The 14507-nt window shown below is 39.9% G+C and overlaps 2 protein-coding genes and 1 long non-coding RNA gene across 3 annotated transcripts; all 3 read left to right on the forward strand.

Moving 5' to 3' along the window:
- The first annotated feature begins 7 nt into the window (after positions 1 to 7).
- On the forward strand, positions 8 to 1043 carry LOC134848988 (2,4-dienoyl-CoA reductase [(3E)-enoyl-CoA-producing], mitochondrial-like). Its single transcript, XM_063866475.1, has one exon. The coding sequence runs from the start codon at positions 91 to 93 to the stop codon at positions 1000 to 1002; it is 912 nt and encodes a 303-aa protein (XP_063722545.1). The 5' UTR covers positions 8 to 90; the 3' UTR covers positions 1003 to 1043.
- A 4358-nt stretch (positions 1044 to 5401) lies between these two features.
- On the forward strand, positions 5402 to 9004 carry LOC134839887 (uncharacterized). Its single transcript, XM_063855518.1, has 3 exons — positions 5402 to 5654; positions 6789 to 8192; positions 8601 to 9004. The coding sequence occupies exons 1-3, from the start codon at positions 5402 to 5404 to the stop codon at positions 9002 to 9004; spliced, it is 2061 nt and encodes a 686-aa protein (XP_063711588.1).
- Positions 9005 to 13202: 4198 nt separating this feature from the next.
- Positions 13203 to 14507, forward strand: LOC134857042 (uncharacterized). The gene is made up of 3 exons (XR_010164873.1): positions 13203 to 13630; positions 13977 to 14123; positions 14415 to 14507. It is a non-coding gene; the product is annotated as an uncharacterized LOC134857042 (long non-coding RNA).

The following is a 14507-nucleotide window of genomic DNA, read 5'->3' on the forward strand; positions in this document are numbered from 1 at the left end:
ATAGAATCGTAAAGCATTCATGATATTTTTGTTTTTTAAAACAATTGAGATTTTCCTATTTTACTTCGGTGTTTGCTGTTTGAGATCATCATGGGCTCCTCTGAACTTGTCCAGAAATCTTTTGCTGCCTTGTCCAAGTGTATGTTACCCAAAGACACTTTCAAGGGTAAAGTTGCCTTCATAACAGGTGGAGGAACAGGAATAGGCCGCGCTATAACGGAACGACTTAGTGAAATGGGAGCTTCATGTTGTATTGTAAGCAGAAAACTGGACGTGTTGGATCAAACAGCGAGAGAAATTCGAGAAAAAGACCCGGAAGCTAAAATCTTGACAGCAGCTGCCGATGTCAGGAATCCGGAGGCTGTTTCGAGTGCTGTAGACAAATGCGTTGGAGACCTAGGTTTGCCACATATCGTAATCAACAACGCAGCTGGTAACTTTATATCGCCAACTGAGAGACTAAGCTCTAATGCATTTCGATCTGTTGTGGACATCGTTCTCATGGGAACCATAAACGTCACCATGGACATCGGAAAGAGACTTATCGACGCAAAGCAAGGAGCAAACTTTCTGGGAATAACAACAGTGTACGCGCACTATGGCAGTGGCTATGTAGTACCTAGTGCTTGTGCTAAGAGCGGAGTCCAAACCTTGCATAGATCTCTGGCATCAGAATGGGGAAAGTACGGATTCCGTTTCAACTGCATCGCGCCTGGACCCATCTACACCAAAGGAGCCTTCAGTCGTTTGGACCCTGGAGGTCAGTTTTCGAAGGAGATGGTGAAGAGAATCCCTACGAAAAGACTTGGAGAACTAGATGAGATCTCAAACTTGGCTGCTTATCTGGTGAGTGATTATTCTTCGTGGCTCACAGGTGAAGTGATCAACTTCGATGGCGGAGAACTCATGAGTATGGTGGGCGAGTTTAACAGTTTGGAACGAGTACCAACGGAACAGTGGGATCAACTGGCCAGCATGATTAAAAACGTTAAAGGATCTTGAGTAAATTTAAAAGTGTATTTTTGTGATAATTATATTCTATTGAACAGAATTTTATTAAAATTCTCTTTTTTCTTTGAGCAGATTTTTTTTTTGGGAATTTAAAATGAGATGAACGATGCTTTTTTAAAAAGAAATGTTATTATTACTTTGGTTTTGGTGTTTTTATGACAGCAAAAAATCATGTGCTTCAGAATTTTTTGAGGGTTGATACTTTAGACAATTTATTACACTTGGATAAACTTCAAGAAATTGCACAATTTTTAGAACTTCGTCGTCATCAAAAGTCAATAAGTGTAGTTCAGACTTTTATTTGGATCGTGTTTTTGTTTTGTTCCGACCATTTGAAAAATGCGGAGGAACTTTGTATTGGAGTGTTAAAGTTTTTTGTTTTCCACGCAAAATCAGGTAACACAAATAATCCTCGGAATGGCTAGAGTGATATATCATATTAAAGCCCTTCCAGTCATACAATTTTTCTCAGTGTCGAGAAAACCAGTTTGAAAAGTTTGGTCTCATTTCGAGCTAATATCGTGTGGCTAAGCAGGCTTACGAACGCTTATTTATACTTAATTTGAGACGTGAACGTTTATTTTAACTCGATTAGAGTTTTTCAACGCCAATTTTCGAATCAAAAACTTCAAAATTCAAAAACTTTCAGCAAAATAATTTGAAAAATTTTTGAAACGTTTTTTGAATTTCTAACGATTTTTTTTTCATTTGTCTAGTGATTTTTCTACAAAAACTCTTTTCCATTTGGCCTTTTTTTATTATGATTGTCGAATATGCCTAGTTTCTATTTCTTTGTTAAGATTTTTTATCATTTCACGCAGAAAATAAACGACACTATTATGAGAAAACTTTTTTGTATGTTTCAAGACTGGTCGGAACGTTTTGTGCTACTTGCACAGTAATCGGCTGTACTTGTTTTCATTCCTTTTTTTAAGGAATTGTCTTGAAAAATGTTAGGCTCAAATTTACTTATTCCCGATTCGACTTTTGTTTTCTCTGTAACTCAGTTCATTTCCTTTGTTAAGTTAAAAGAAGGGAAAATCAAGTATCCAACATAGCAAATGTAAAGGTAACAAAAAACGTGATCGACTTCTAACTTTGAAATTTAATTTATACACTTGTAAAAGACAGTGTCTTCTAATTGGGAACAAGACTTTTTTCCCCGTAAACCACTTTTCTTGAAGTTGAAATTGAACTTACTCTATTAGTGCAGCTTAGAAACTTTGAGACTGCTTTCCACGGCCTAGAGATAACGCGGTTTTCCTTTTGTGCCTTAAGATTTTGGCCGGAACTTGTTTTGTTTCGTGTTCGCGCTTAAATTAATCTTAAATTAATGACGTCATTATAGCGCGAAAGTGAAAAAGCTAAAATTAGGTTTGCTTAGACGAAAGGCCTTGAAAATTACTGGTTTGTCCGATTAAGGTCAGTTTGCCATTAAAATGTTTATAGATTTTTGAGATTGTTGGAAACCGTATTGCTAAAAATGTTAACCGAAAAATGTTTAACCGATATTACTTATTCTATATATTATCTGTTGAATTGCCGATAATTTACAGATATTGAAGCAGGTTTTTGTAAGGTCTTACAGGATACACGAGAGTGCGGCACACTGTGGTCCGCCGACCCGGACGCAGAAGTCAGTATTTATTCGGATTTTCCTGTAGAAGTCAATACGAACGTCGAAGAATGCGGACGTCGAAGTGAACCATACGGACGGACAAAGAGACGGTGAAGAATACGGACGACGAAGTCAATAGATCAGAGCGTCAAAGTCATAGGGACGTCGAAGTCAATAGATCCGGGCGTCGAAGTCATAGGGCCGTCGAAGTCAATAGATCCGAACGTCAAAGAATACGGACGTCGAAGTCAATAGATCCGATCGTCGAAGTCATAGGGACGTCGAAGTCAAAAGATCCGAACGTCGAAGTCATAGGAACGTCGAAGTCAATAGATCCGATCGTCGAAGTCATAGGGACGTCGAAGTCAAAAGATCCGAACGTCGAAGTCATAGGAACGTCGAAGTCAATAGATCCGAACGTCGAAGAATACGAACGGCGAAGTCAATAGATCCTGTAGAAGTCGATAGAAGTCAGTGTTTATTCGGGTTGTCCTGTAGAAGGTACGAACAGAGGCCTTTTCAGGTATCCTGATTGTGGATTGTGGACATCCATTTTTTTCTCAACACCCCAATTTTGGATTCTACCGGTGAACGCTTCTACAAAACTTGTAAGACTAAAAAAAAACCAAAACTTTATCCATTTGTGCTAACTTGCTGATTTGATGCTTTAAATTCTGATACGAGGTTTTTTGATGGCAAAATCGTAACCCCCAATTTTTCTCGATACCAAAAACTGATCAGAAAATTTTCTGTGGGTTTAGGTAAAAACCGGCCTCATAAACCTTAATTACGTTATCCTAACACCGTGTTTGTAAGCCCAACACCGTATCGAAAAAAAAAGCAAAAAAAAAATTGAAAAAAAAATGTATTTGAAAAAGTTTTGCAAATTAGTCAGCAAAGCGCCTAGTTTCATAATAAATTAACTTAAACGCCCGAGTCAAGTTTTTTGCCCAAATTTCGGACTTTTTAACGAAAAAAAACTCAAAATTTCGCAAGCGCACCAGGTTACTGATGGAATCGTTGGGTGAAAACGTGGAAAAAAAAATTTTCGGAAAAAAAAAATTTGGAAAATTTTCGGGAAAAAAAATCCGAATTTTTCGAAAAAAAAATTCTGAAAAAACGCCGTGTTTATTCTTGAAACGCGGTGCAGCTAACTAAACTAGTTCAATTGGATAAAAGTAGCCGTAGTCGAGACCCGTAGCGTATTATCAAGCAAATCGTCTTACCTTTTGCTACAACCTTGTTAGCTCAGGGTGTTGCGGGAGGTCAGGTCGCGGTTTGCTTGATTCCCTCCCTCTTAAGTTGATTTAAATCACTAAATGTTCATACTAGCTGCTAGCTCGCTGCACAACGCTTTAAAAATACTTTCCCCCGCTTCGCAAAAGCGTGTATCTCAATCGTGCTTAGCCATTCCCGGGTTAAGTTTCCACCATAACGCAGTGAACGTCCGTAAAACTTGTCAGTATCAACTTGATCACTTCTTAAACCGAAACGACATTGTTATTTAGCACGACGCCGTTAATAACTCTATTAGTCGACACCGTAGTAATAACTTTAACGCACTAACTCCTAACCAGCTTAAGAAGATTCTTTTAAACTATAAATGTAATATTTATGCAATCGTTTACTGTAAACGTGTAGGCACGGAAGAGATATATAGTAAGTTGAAAGAGTCAGGTATTTTAGTTATTAATATAGTAACAGACCTGATATCTAGAAGGAAGCAGAACCTCACTGAGTTAGGGCAAAAGTACTTAGAACTACACCAGGATCATTGTCTAGAACTGAAAACGTTTACGATCCTTAGGCGATATAGCACGAATTTGAAGTATATTATTTAAAAGAGAAACACTCCTAAGCCAGGAAACGCAAGCGGCAAGCTAATCGAAACAGAAGAAATGCTGAGCAGCAACTAGGAGTTAAATAAAGTGCTCTAATGTGTGATATTGTTTAATGAGTCAGAATATAATTTATTAATACTAAAGTTAAGGTCTTAAATTAATTATTCCTTTTTTCTCTCAAACTGAGCAGTTGAGGGGTTGAGTAGAAGTGAACAAGTTTAAAAGTAATCAAAATGACAGAACTAATTGAGTTAAATTATCGACGATGTCCACAAATTTGTGTCCACAGCGGGAGCTTCACCTCGGCGATCGTTGCCGAATCAGACTTTGGTTGTGATCAACAATGTTATCCCTATCAACCAACCGTCTGATAAAATATCACCTCGGCGATCGTTGCCGAATCAGACTTTTGGTTGTGATCAACAATGTTATCCCTATCAACCAACCGTCTCCTTCAGCGATGGCGATGGAATCAAGCACGCTGTATCCACTAATCCTGAGCACGAAACGCAGTCATTGCTTATTTCAAATAACGCTACACTTTGCTAAAACAATAATACGTCATTATTTAATCCAGCTGTAACAGCAGCTACCAATACTCCGTTATGCTGTTACTTTTCTGTACCTCATCCTTCGTCTTCCATTCAACATATCCCCGTCAACAACTTTAATAACGATTCTCGAGTTGTTGGAAACATGCCCGCCAACTCCAATCAATACTCTGGATACACCCCCCATGTCATTTTGTCACAAACACCTGCAAATTTAATCTGCAGAAATCAAAACTTGCTATCACATAACGTGTATAGCAACCCTGCTTCAGTGAACAATCCGTTTAGCGGACAGTCTGCTGTTATTAATCAGCCGAATGTGCCACTAATGCCCCAGTGGACACCCGCAGTCGCCCAATGTATCGCTGGGGTAACAAGTGATGGTATCTCAGCAACAATTCCCGCACGTATCAAGTGGTGGTACCGTTTACTATGGGTTTCCCAATCACGACGCATCAGCTGAAAACACTTACATATATCAGCAGCAACCTTTTGCAGCTGATCCTAGCAACACATTGCCGTCGTTGCAACGAGCTCCCCAACCGCAAGCCGTGACACTGAATGACTTAGTCCAAGCTCTGTCAGTCTCAAAGAAGGATCCCCTTCCAGAATGGAAGCTGGCCCAGTACGATGGCAACCCGCTCCAATGGCACGAATGGTTTGGGCAATTTTGCAGTACTGTAGACCTAAGCGATGATGTGAAGTTAAATTATTTAAAAACATTAGTCACGGGAAAGCGATGATGTGAAGTTAACTTATTTAAAAACATTAGTCACGAGTTCGCATACAGTGGAAGAATGTATAAGGATGCTCTGAAAACTCTGGAAAGAAAGTTTGGCCAGCCACAAAACGTAATTACGGCCCACCTTGATAAGTTGTCCAGTTTCCCGCAGCTTCGAATGCACAACTCTGAGAACATCATTAGCTTCTCGATGACCATTTCAAGTCTAGTGGCTGTCTATAGATCTCTTGATTATGAAGAAGATTTGAAAAGCGTCTCTTTGTTAAATCAAGCTCTTTCGAAAATTCCACCAAACATGAGAGAATCGTGGTCACTTTTTGTCGTGAAACGTAATTGGTCACGCCCCAACCTAATTGACTTTAACAATTGGTTAAAAGATAAAGCAGAAGCTCATGAGCAAATGAAAAATATGCCTGGAAAGCCCAAAGTCGAAGAGCCATCCAAAACTAAAGCTGTAACGAGAGTTTTTGCCTCGACAAGTGCAGTTGAGAAAAAGTTTGAATATCCTTCTTGTATCCTCTGCAAGGGGAAACAGGCCTTGTGGAAGTGCTCTGTGTTTAAGGAGAAAACTCCAACACAACGTGCGAAATTTTCTGCGGAAATTAAATTGTGCTTCTCCTGCTTACAAGGGAACCACGCATTCCGGCAATGTCCCAGAGCAAAGAAATGCACCAAACCAGGTTGCACTAGCACCCATAGTGTACTTCTCCATGGGGCTGAACGTGTTTTTCCTTGTCGAAATCTGGACAAAAATGATAGCCATACAAGACCCAACGCTGGTCAAACAAGATCTAATGCAGAGCCGGATAAAGCGAGCACAAACGCTGATCGAAAATCATTCAGCAAGAATATACCAAACGCAAGTTCGAATCATGCAGACATTAATCCCGTTCCGTTGGATGTAAGTTGCGCAATCTCGAACGACCAATCATCAATCATAACATCGAAAGGGTTACTGCCCATAATCAAGCTCCAAGTTTCCACCGATTCCCAGAGTGCTGATTTTTTAACATTGTGTGACTCAGCATCTAGTCATTCCTGGATATCGGCTAAATTAGTCAAATGTCTGAATCTCTCAGGAAGCGATTTGGATCTCACAGTAAATGGTAATAACACAACGACTGTTGTTAAAACGAAACAAGTTCAAATGAAGGTATCTTCTAACTTCGATGGATTCGAATACATATTCGGTTTAACCGCATTTGTCAAGGATGAACTTAAAGTCGGTACCGATACCGTCAACATCCCTGCATTACAGAGCAAGTATCCGTACCTTGCTCCAATCAAACCAATTGTGTATAGCTACGCCGATGTAGACTTAATAATTGGTCAAGACTCCTTCCATGCTATTCGGCCTGAGGAGTATTTCAAGAGTGAGGCCGATCCAAACACATCGCCCGTCGCGGTTCGCGTTCCAATAGGCTGGGTCTTGAGCGGCCCAATGCCGACATCTACTGGTTTCCTTTCTTCTTGTTTCAAGTGCAATACGGATGATACCGAACTAGGTTGTCAAATCAAACGCTGGTATGAAATAGAGTCATACGGAGCCTACAAACAGGTCGATTCCCGTTCAGCCGAGGACAAAATGGCGGCTAAAATACTTGATTCCTCCACCGTCCATGATGGATCAAGATACACTGTAGGTATGCTGTGGGCAGAAGAATCTATCATGTTACCAGACAATTACTATTCCTCTTTGGTTCAGTTAAAATCGTTGGAAAAACGTTTAGCTAAAGATCCTCACTTAAGGGATCAATACTCAAAAACTATCGAAGATGATTTGAGTAAAGGATACGTGATTCAAGTTCCTCCCCATAATTTTTCGAACCGCAGCATATGCGAGTGGTATCTTCCTCACCATCCCGTGGTGAACCCAAACAAACCTGGTAAAGTGAGGCGTGTCCTTAACGGAGCGTCTAAATTCCACGGTACGTCATTGAACAAATCGTTGCTAGTAGGACCCGACCTACTGCAAAACCTTGTGTTCGTTCTCCTCCGTTTTCGTCAACATCATTTTGCCGTATCGGCTGACATTGAAGGGATGTTCCTACAAGTCGGCGTCCTACCAGAGGACCAATCATCTCTTCGTTTTCTGTGGCTGGAGGACCCCACAGCCGATGTGGTTGTACACCAGTATACCAGACATATCTTTGGAGCGAGAGATTCGCCAACGTGTGCAAATTATGCATTGCAACGGACTGCAATAGATAATCAGGCGATGTTCCCTGACGCAGCGTCCGCAGTTCTAGAGAAATTTTATATGGACGACTACCTAGACTCCTTTGAGGACCCTGATGTTGCATTTAAAATGAGTCAAGAGTTGATTACTCTGTTAGCTCTAGGTGGTTTTAAATTAACTAAGTTCATAAGTAACGTAACTAAAATTAATAAAGAGTTAAACCCGCCCCAAAGCGCGCCGCAACAGGAAAGTAAAAACTTTGTCACTTGTGGGGATAATTCTTCTCATGTTCTTGCTCTGAAGTGGGACCATATCGACGACACTTTGGTCGTAAGCCGTGGTGTCAACCGTGAACTTAAAAATTCGATAACACAGCGAACAGTGTTAAGTTTTGTTTCTTCCGTTTTAGACCCCATAGGTCTCGTAGCGCCCTATACCGTAAGAGCGCGATTATTGTTGAAAGAAATCGGGCGCATTCATGGTCAACAATGGGATGATGAGCTACCCGTTGATATCAAGACAAAATTTCTTGCCTGGCACTCTGGTTTGCCATCTCTAGGGAAAATGAGTATAAAGCGCAGCTACTTCTCCGCACCAGTCGATTGGGTTGAGTTACATATGTTCGGTGACAGCTCAGAAGAAGTTTTTTGTGCTGTAGCTTTTCTTCGCGCCCGTGTGAAAACTTCACTTGAAACACAAGTTGCCTTCGTCTTTGGAAAAGCAAGAGTCACGCCCATGAAAGCGCTTTCCATCCCGAAGCTTGAACTGCAGGCCGCGTTACTCGCTACCCGCTTGAAGGAAGATGTCCTCAAAGCTCTAACCATTCCTGTGTCAAACACGTTCATGTGGACTGACAGCACCACTGTGCTCCAGTGGTTTAACTCAGGTAGTAAGCAACCCATGTTCGTGGCAAACCGGATTGGAGAGATTCTGGAAAGTACGACCGTATACCAGCGGTTTCACGTCTTAAGTGGAGACAACCCTGCTGATACGGGAACCAGAAGAATCTCAGCGGAGTCCTTAAAAACAAGCAGCTGGGTGAGTGGGCCAAGTCTGCTGTAAAGTGGCGAGTGGCCTTTCAAGCCGAGCATAGAAATACTTGAGAAAATCCGCCTGGCTGATCCCGCTTGTGTTCTTAATGAAGGTTTACAGCAGGCCTCTAATTTTTCAAACGTTGCACAAAAACAAAAACAACCCATTTTATTTGCATGGGAAAAATTCAGCTCGTTTCGTAAACTCCAGCGAGTGGTTGCCTTCATGCTCAGACTTAGTCCGAAACACCGGCACTACTGCACTAAAGTCAAGGAAATAACCAATCCGGTTGAATTAGAAACCGCCAAACAACGACTTTTGTTGATTTCCCAAAAGGAATCTTTTGAAGCGGAATATTTACTCCTGTCCTGCGACAAAACCGTCAAAAAGTCTAGTCGTATCGCACAATATGCACCGTTTATGAGTCCTATTCCTAATTCGTTCAACTGGGCGAATTCGCCGCCTAGTTGAAACTGAATATGACACAAAACACCCCATAATACTTGATGGAAGGCATTCTCTGGTGAAATTGTTCGTAAGTGATATTCATTATCGCTATTAGCACCAGTTCTTAGACTACCTGCGAGCTGTAATTCACAATCTTGAACCTTCGCTCTTTATTAAAGTCCATTGAAGTCCATTGCCTTATATGTAGGAAGCGCAAAGCCAAAACTGTCACACCTATGATGGCAGAGCTTCCAGTTGAAAGGCTTGGTTACCGCCAGCCTCCCTTCACAAACTGTGGTGTTGATTACTTTGTTTGGACCCTTTTACGTCTCAATCAGGAGGAGTTCTGAAAAACGATGGTGCTTCTTTTTTACATGTATGACCACCAGAGCTGTACATATTGAGATTGTCTCATCCATGGACACGAGTTCGTGTGTAACGGGAATCGAAAGATTCATTGCCCGTCGCGGCACTCCATCAGTCATTTGGTCTGATAACGGCACCAACTTTGTGGGAGCCGAGAAAGAACTCTTAAATTGTATTCAGTCGTGGAACGATCAAGCACCCCCAGAGCTGGCGAAAAAGGGTATTAAGTGGAAATTTAACCCCCCGGCAGCCCCGCATCACGGTGGTTCTTGGGAACTTCTCGTTCGGTGTTGTAAAAGGGTATTCTACGCAATAATAGGAAGTAGAAAGCTCACTCCCGAAATCCTTGAAACAACTTTCTGTCTTTTAGAACAATCACTGAACGCTCGACCTATAACATCAGTAAGTGCAAGTCCGGATGGTTTCGAGGTGTTAACTCCTAATCATTTTTTGTTAGGCCGAAATGGTACTAGCTTCCCTTCTCTCTCTTTCCAGGAGCACTTCGACCATCGAAAACAATATATCCGAGCGCAAAGCTACGCCAACGCAATTTGAAGTCGTTGGCTGCGAGATTATGTGCCAGCGCTGAATAAACGCAGTAAGTGGCACTCCGATAGTGACATTATTTTAAAAACATGGGATTTAGTGTGGATTGTTGACGAACGCAGCCCAAGGGGACACTACCCTCTGGCTCGTATAAAAACCCTTAATTACGGAAAAGACAACATAGCCCAATCCGCCGTAGTTACCACCCGCTCCGGGGAGCTAACTCGACCGGCCGTAAAACTCGCACCCGTTTTCGCTCCTTTGGGCGCGGAAGATGTTCGCGCTTAAATTAATCTTAAATTAATGACGTCATTATAGCGCGAAAGTGAAAAAGCTAAAATTAGGTTTGCTTAGACGAAAGGCCTTGAAAATTACTGGTTTGTCCGATTAAGGTCAGTTTGCCATTAAAATGTTTATAGATTTTTGAGATTGTTGGAAACCGTATTGCTAAAAATGTTAACCGAAAAATGTTTAACCGATATTACTTATTCTATATATTATCTGTTGAATTGCCGATAATTTACAGATATTGAAGCAGGTTTTTGTAAGGTCTTACAGGATACACGAGAGTGCGGCACACTGTGGTCCGCCGACCCGGACGCAGAAGTCAGTATTTATTCGGATTTTCCTGTAGAAGTCAATACGAACGTCGAAGAATGCGGACGTCGAAGTGAACCATACGGACGGACAAAGAGACGGTGAAGAATACGGACGACGAAGTCAATAGATCAGAGCGTCAAAGTCATAGGGACGTCGAAGTCAATAGATCCGGGCGTCGAAGTCATAGGGCCGTCGAAGTCAATAGACCCGAACGTCAAAGAATACGGACGTCGAAGTCAATAGATCCGATCGTCGAAGTCATAGGGACGTCGAAGTCAAAAGATCCGAACGTCGAAGTCATAGGAACGTCGAAGTCAATAGATCCGAACGTCGAAGAATACGAACGGCGAAGTCAATAGATCCTGTAGAAGTCGATAGAAGTCAGTATTTCGGTATGTATGAAATTATACAAAAATTTCCGGATAAATTGAATTGTCGGACTTTTGTGCGTCTGCTTATGTTATGTCGGCCTAGTTGCCACATTGTAGATGATTTTTGTGCGGTCAGCATTTTTTTTGTAGATGCAATTTTTTATTCGATGTATTCCTGTAAATATTAAAAATAATAATAGCTCTGAGTATGTAGACTTCTTTTTTGTTTGTTTTTGTTCCGCTTGAAAACTGTCATTCGGCCTAATTTATTGCGGCTTATGTTGCTTTGATTTCTGCCGTTTTACGGGCTAAAAATGGTTGGTTTACAATCGGTTAGTTTTTCAGGCAAAAATTCCAAGTTTTACAATTTAATTGCTCAAAGATTTTTTATGTCAACAATTTCTTATGGCATTTTTTGTTTTCGGCTGGATGAGTGGCTTAGAGCTGCTTTTTTGGCTCAATGAACGCCTTTTTAGCCGCTTTTTAGCCGGTTGGTAAAAAATCAGAGATTTATTTAATGCTGCTTCTTGTATATTTTGACTTTTTTCTAAAAAAAAATTTAAATTTTTCTCAAAATGATTTTTTTTTGCTTTTGTTAGTTTCGTCTTTTTTTTTATTTCACTTCATAGAGCTTCTTCTTGTCGTGACTTTGCTAGTGTTCGCCTCTGTGACTGAATTTCGGTTACTTTTATCAAAAGAAGTGTCAATTAAAATTTCTAAGATTTTTAAGACCATCTGTTTTTTTTCGAAAATTGAGATTTTTCAAAAATCAATTTAGTTTTTGTTTCTGTTTACTTGAGCTCATCGACTCTTTTACAACTGTCTATTGGCTATGTTTTTCTTTTTCACGTAAAATCAGATACCACAAATAATCATCGGAATGGGTCGTGCGATATATCTTATTAAAGCCTTTGGATGGAATTGTACTGACACTTTTGATTTAAAGGTCAATAAAATCAGTTTATTGACCTTTAAATTAAATTTTATCTTAAGTTTTATCTTAAGTTTTAGATTTTATCTTAAGTTTTAGTGAATCTCACGCTTTTTTATCTGGTTTTTGAGAGCGCCTGGTGGGGCAATGTCCAAACTTCTCTTCGGTTGATTGCTTTTGTCTAGTGGTTTTCTGCTGAATTTTTTTGCCCGAAAATTTTTTTTGTTTGTTTTCTGATGAAAACAGCTGAATTTTGCTCGTTCTTAAGAACTACCCTACCAGACCTAACTTAAAAGGTTCAATTCGGAAAAAAGTGGTATGCTTTTTCTTTTTGTATAAGAAACTGCGCCCTTTTTTTGTCGAAAGTTATCTTTGGACGTTTTAAATTTGAAATTTTGAAATTTAGACGTTTTTTGGAGACTTCTGTCAAAAACTACCCTGCCAAATCTGATATAAAGTGTTTAATCGAAAGAACCTTTGCTAGGAGTTTTCTCGGCCTAGCGGCTATGTCTTACTTTTTGTCGAAAAGCCATGACGAATAAGGAAAAGTCCGTGTTTCGAAATGTTGACCGTTCTCTGGGATTTTTTTTCTTGAAAACTTCTTGAAGATTCATCCAACATATGGTAATACTTCGAATTAAATTCGCCTGCAGCATTAAAGAATACGTATGTCAAGTTTTGTTGATTTTTGGGATCTTTGTAAATCTTGTATAACTATCTAGAGAATCGTTGGTTGCTTTCTTGGGTGTGTAAGATCTTGGCAGGATTTGCAACATAACTGAACCTGGTTTATCAAATTAATTAATAGATTGAATATTTACCTGAGCAGTACTTAATTGCTTTCTTGGAATCTGCTTACTTGAATGGGATATTTTTAACGTACTGTACTGATGTATTTCAGCTCAAATATGTTGATTTTACCAAAGTTAATACTTATTTGGTATCACTGGTTATTTGTTTCAGATAATTAGTTGTTCACATTTCTGATAAACAGAAATTTGTATCCAGTTTTGCGTTTTGTCATGAGGCTCTAAGACTCTTTTAGTGACCCTCTCAGTTCTGTTTTTTCGTCTAAAAGTTGTAATATTTGAATGGCCACCTGCTAATCTGGGGTGGAGCTAAAAAATCCGAAAGCTTACATCAGTCAGTCTTTATTATGTGAAAGAGAAACACAGCTTATATCCATTTTCACCTACTGGTATCTGTTGTGAGATGAAGGGGGACTGGGTGTGTGGAGTGGCCTCTGGCTGTTGTGCAGCTATGGCAGCTTTCAGTCTCAAGTGCAGTGGCAATACTATCCGTTCTACCTGGGAACAACTCGCGCAGACTTTTGGGTCCAATGAAAAAACTGACCTTGTTGGGAATTTGAACGGAGAAAAAATAATGCTGCTCGTGGTATATAATTTTTCTTTTTCGACTTTTAGAATAATAGAATTATTGATAAAAGAAAAATAATCAATGGTTTCGTAAAAACTTCATTGAAACAAGTTAAAAGCGGTTTTTGTTATTTTTAGGGCTGAGAAAAGAAATAGTGTTCATTATCGCTAAAATTATGACACCAAAATAATCGATAAAAGAAGTTACTGTAACCTCTTTAAGCTTTTAATGTTTGATATCAAAAATCACTTATTGTTCTTTTCTATCAATTTTTCAGTGGTATTTGCATATGAATTCTTTAGTTTTTACTCTGGGTATCCTAAAATTGACTTCTCGTTAACTATACCTTATTGGCGTGTTTTAGCAAAAGATATTGACAGTTTGTGTTCTGCTGTCGCCTGCAATCATTTTCAATGTTTTGATGACGTATTTAATGGCCCGAAGTTTTGCCCTTTCTCCTTCTACCCTCGTGCCCATGGCCACCAACTTGGCTGCCAATCTCTTACTTACGGTTAAAATTGTTAAATTTTGCTGATAAATTTGCCTTGTTTCAGCTCGAAGTTATCGACTCAATCGAAAGTTATCTAAAAAATTCGCATCTTTTTGGTACTTATTCCCAAGTATGATCAGCAGAAACATCTGAATCTATTAAAGCACATGCATTGTACTCTTGGGCAGTTTTTTGTGCTACCTTTTCTTGACTTCAGATTTTGTAGAGGAAAACAGCTATGGCCATGGTGGTTTTGAAAATTGATTGAATCGGTATCTGTATTACAAACTTAGTATGATTCGTTCTTTCCAGGGAACCCTGGGCTGCTTGGCGTTTGGAGAGATAGTGGGAGTTAATTGGTGCCTTGGCGTTTTCCTTATCATCTGCGGAGTGATATTGTTCAAC

Source organism: Symsagittifera roscoffensis, chromosome 1 (genome assembly GCF_963678635.1).
Source record: "Symsagittifera roscoffensis chromosome 1, txSymRosc1.1, whole genome shotgun sequence".
Lineage (NCBI taxonomy): Eukaryota > Metazoa > Xenacoelomorpha > Acoela > Convolutidae > Symsagittifera > Symsagittifera roscoffensis.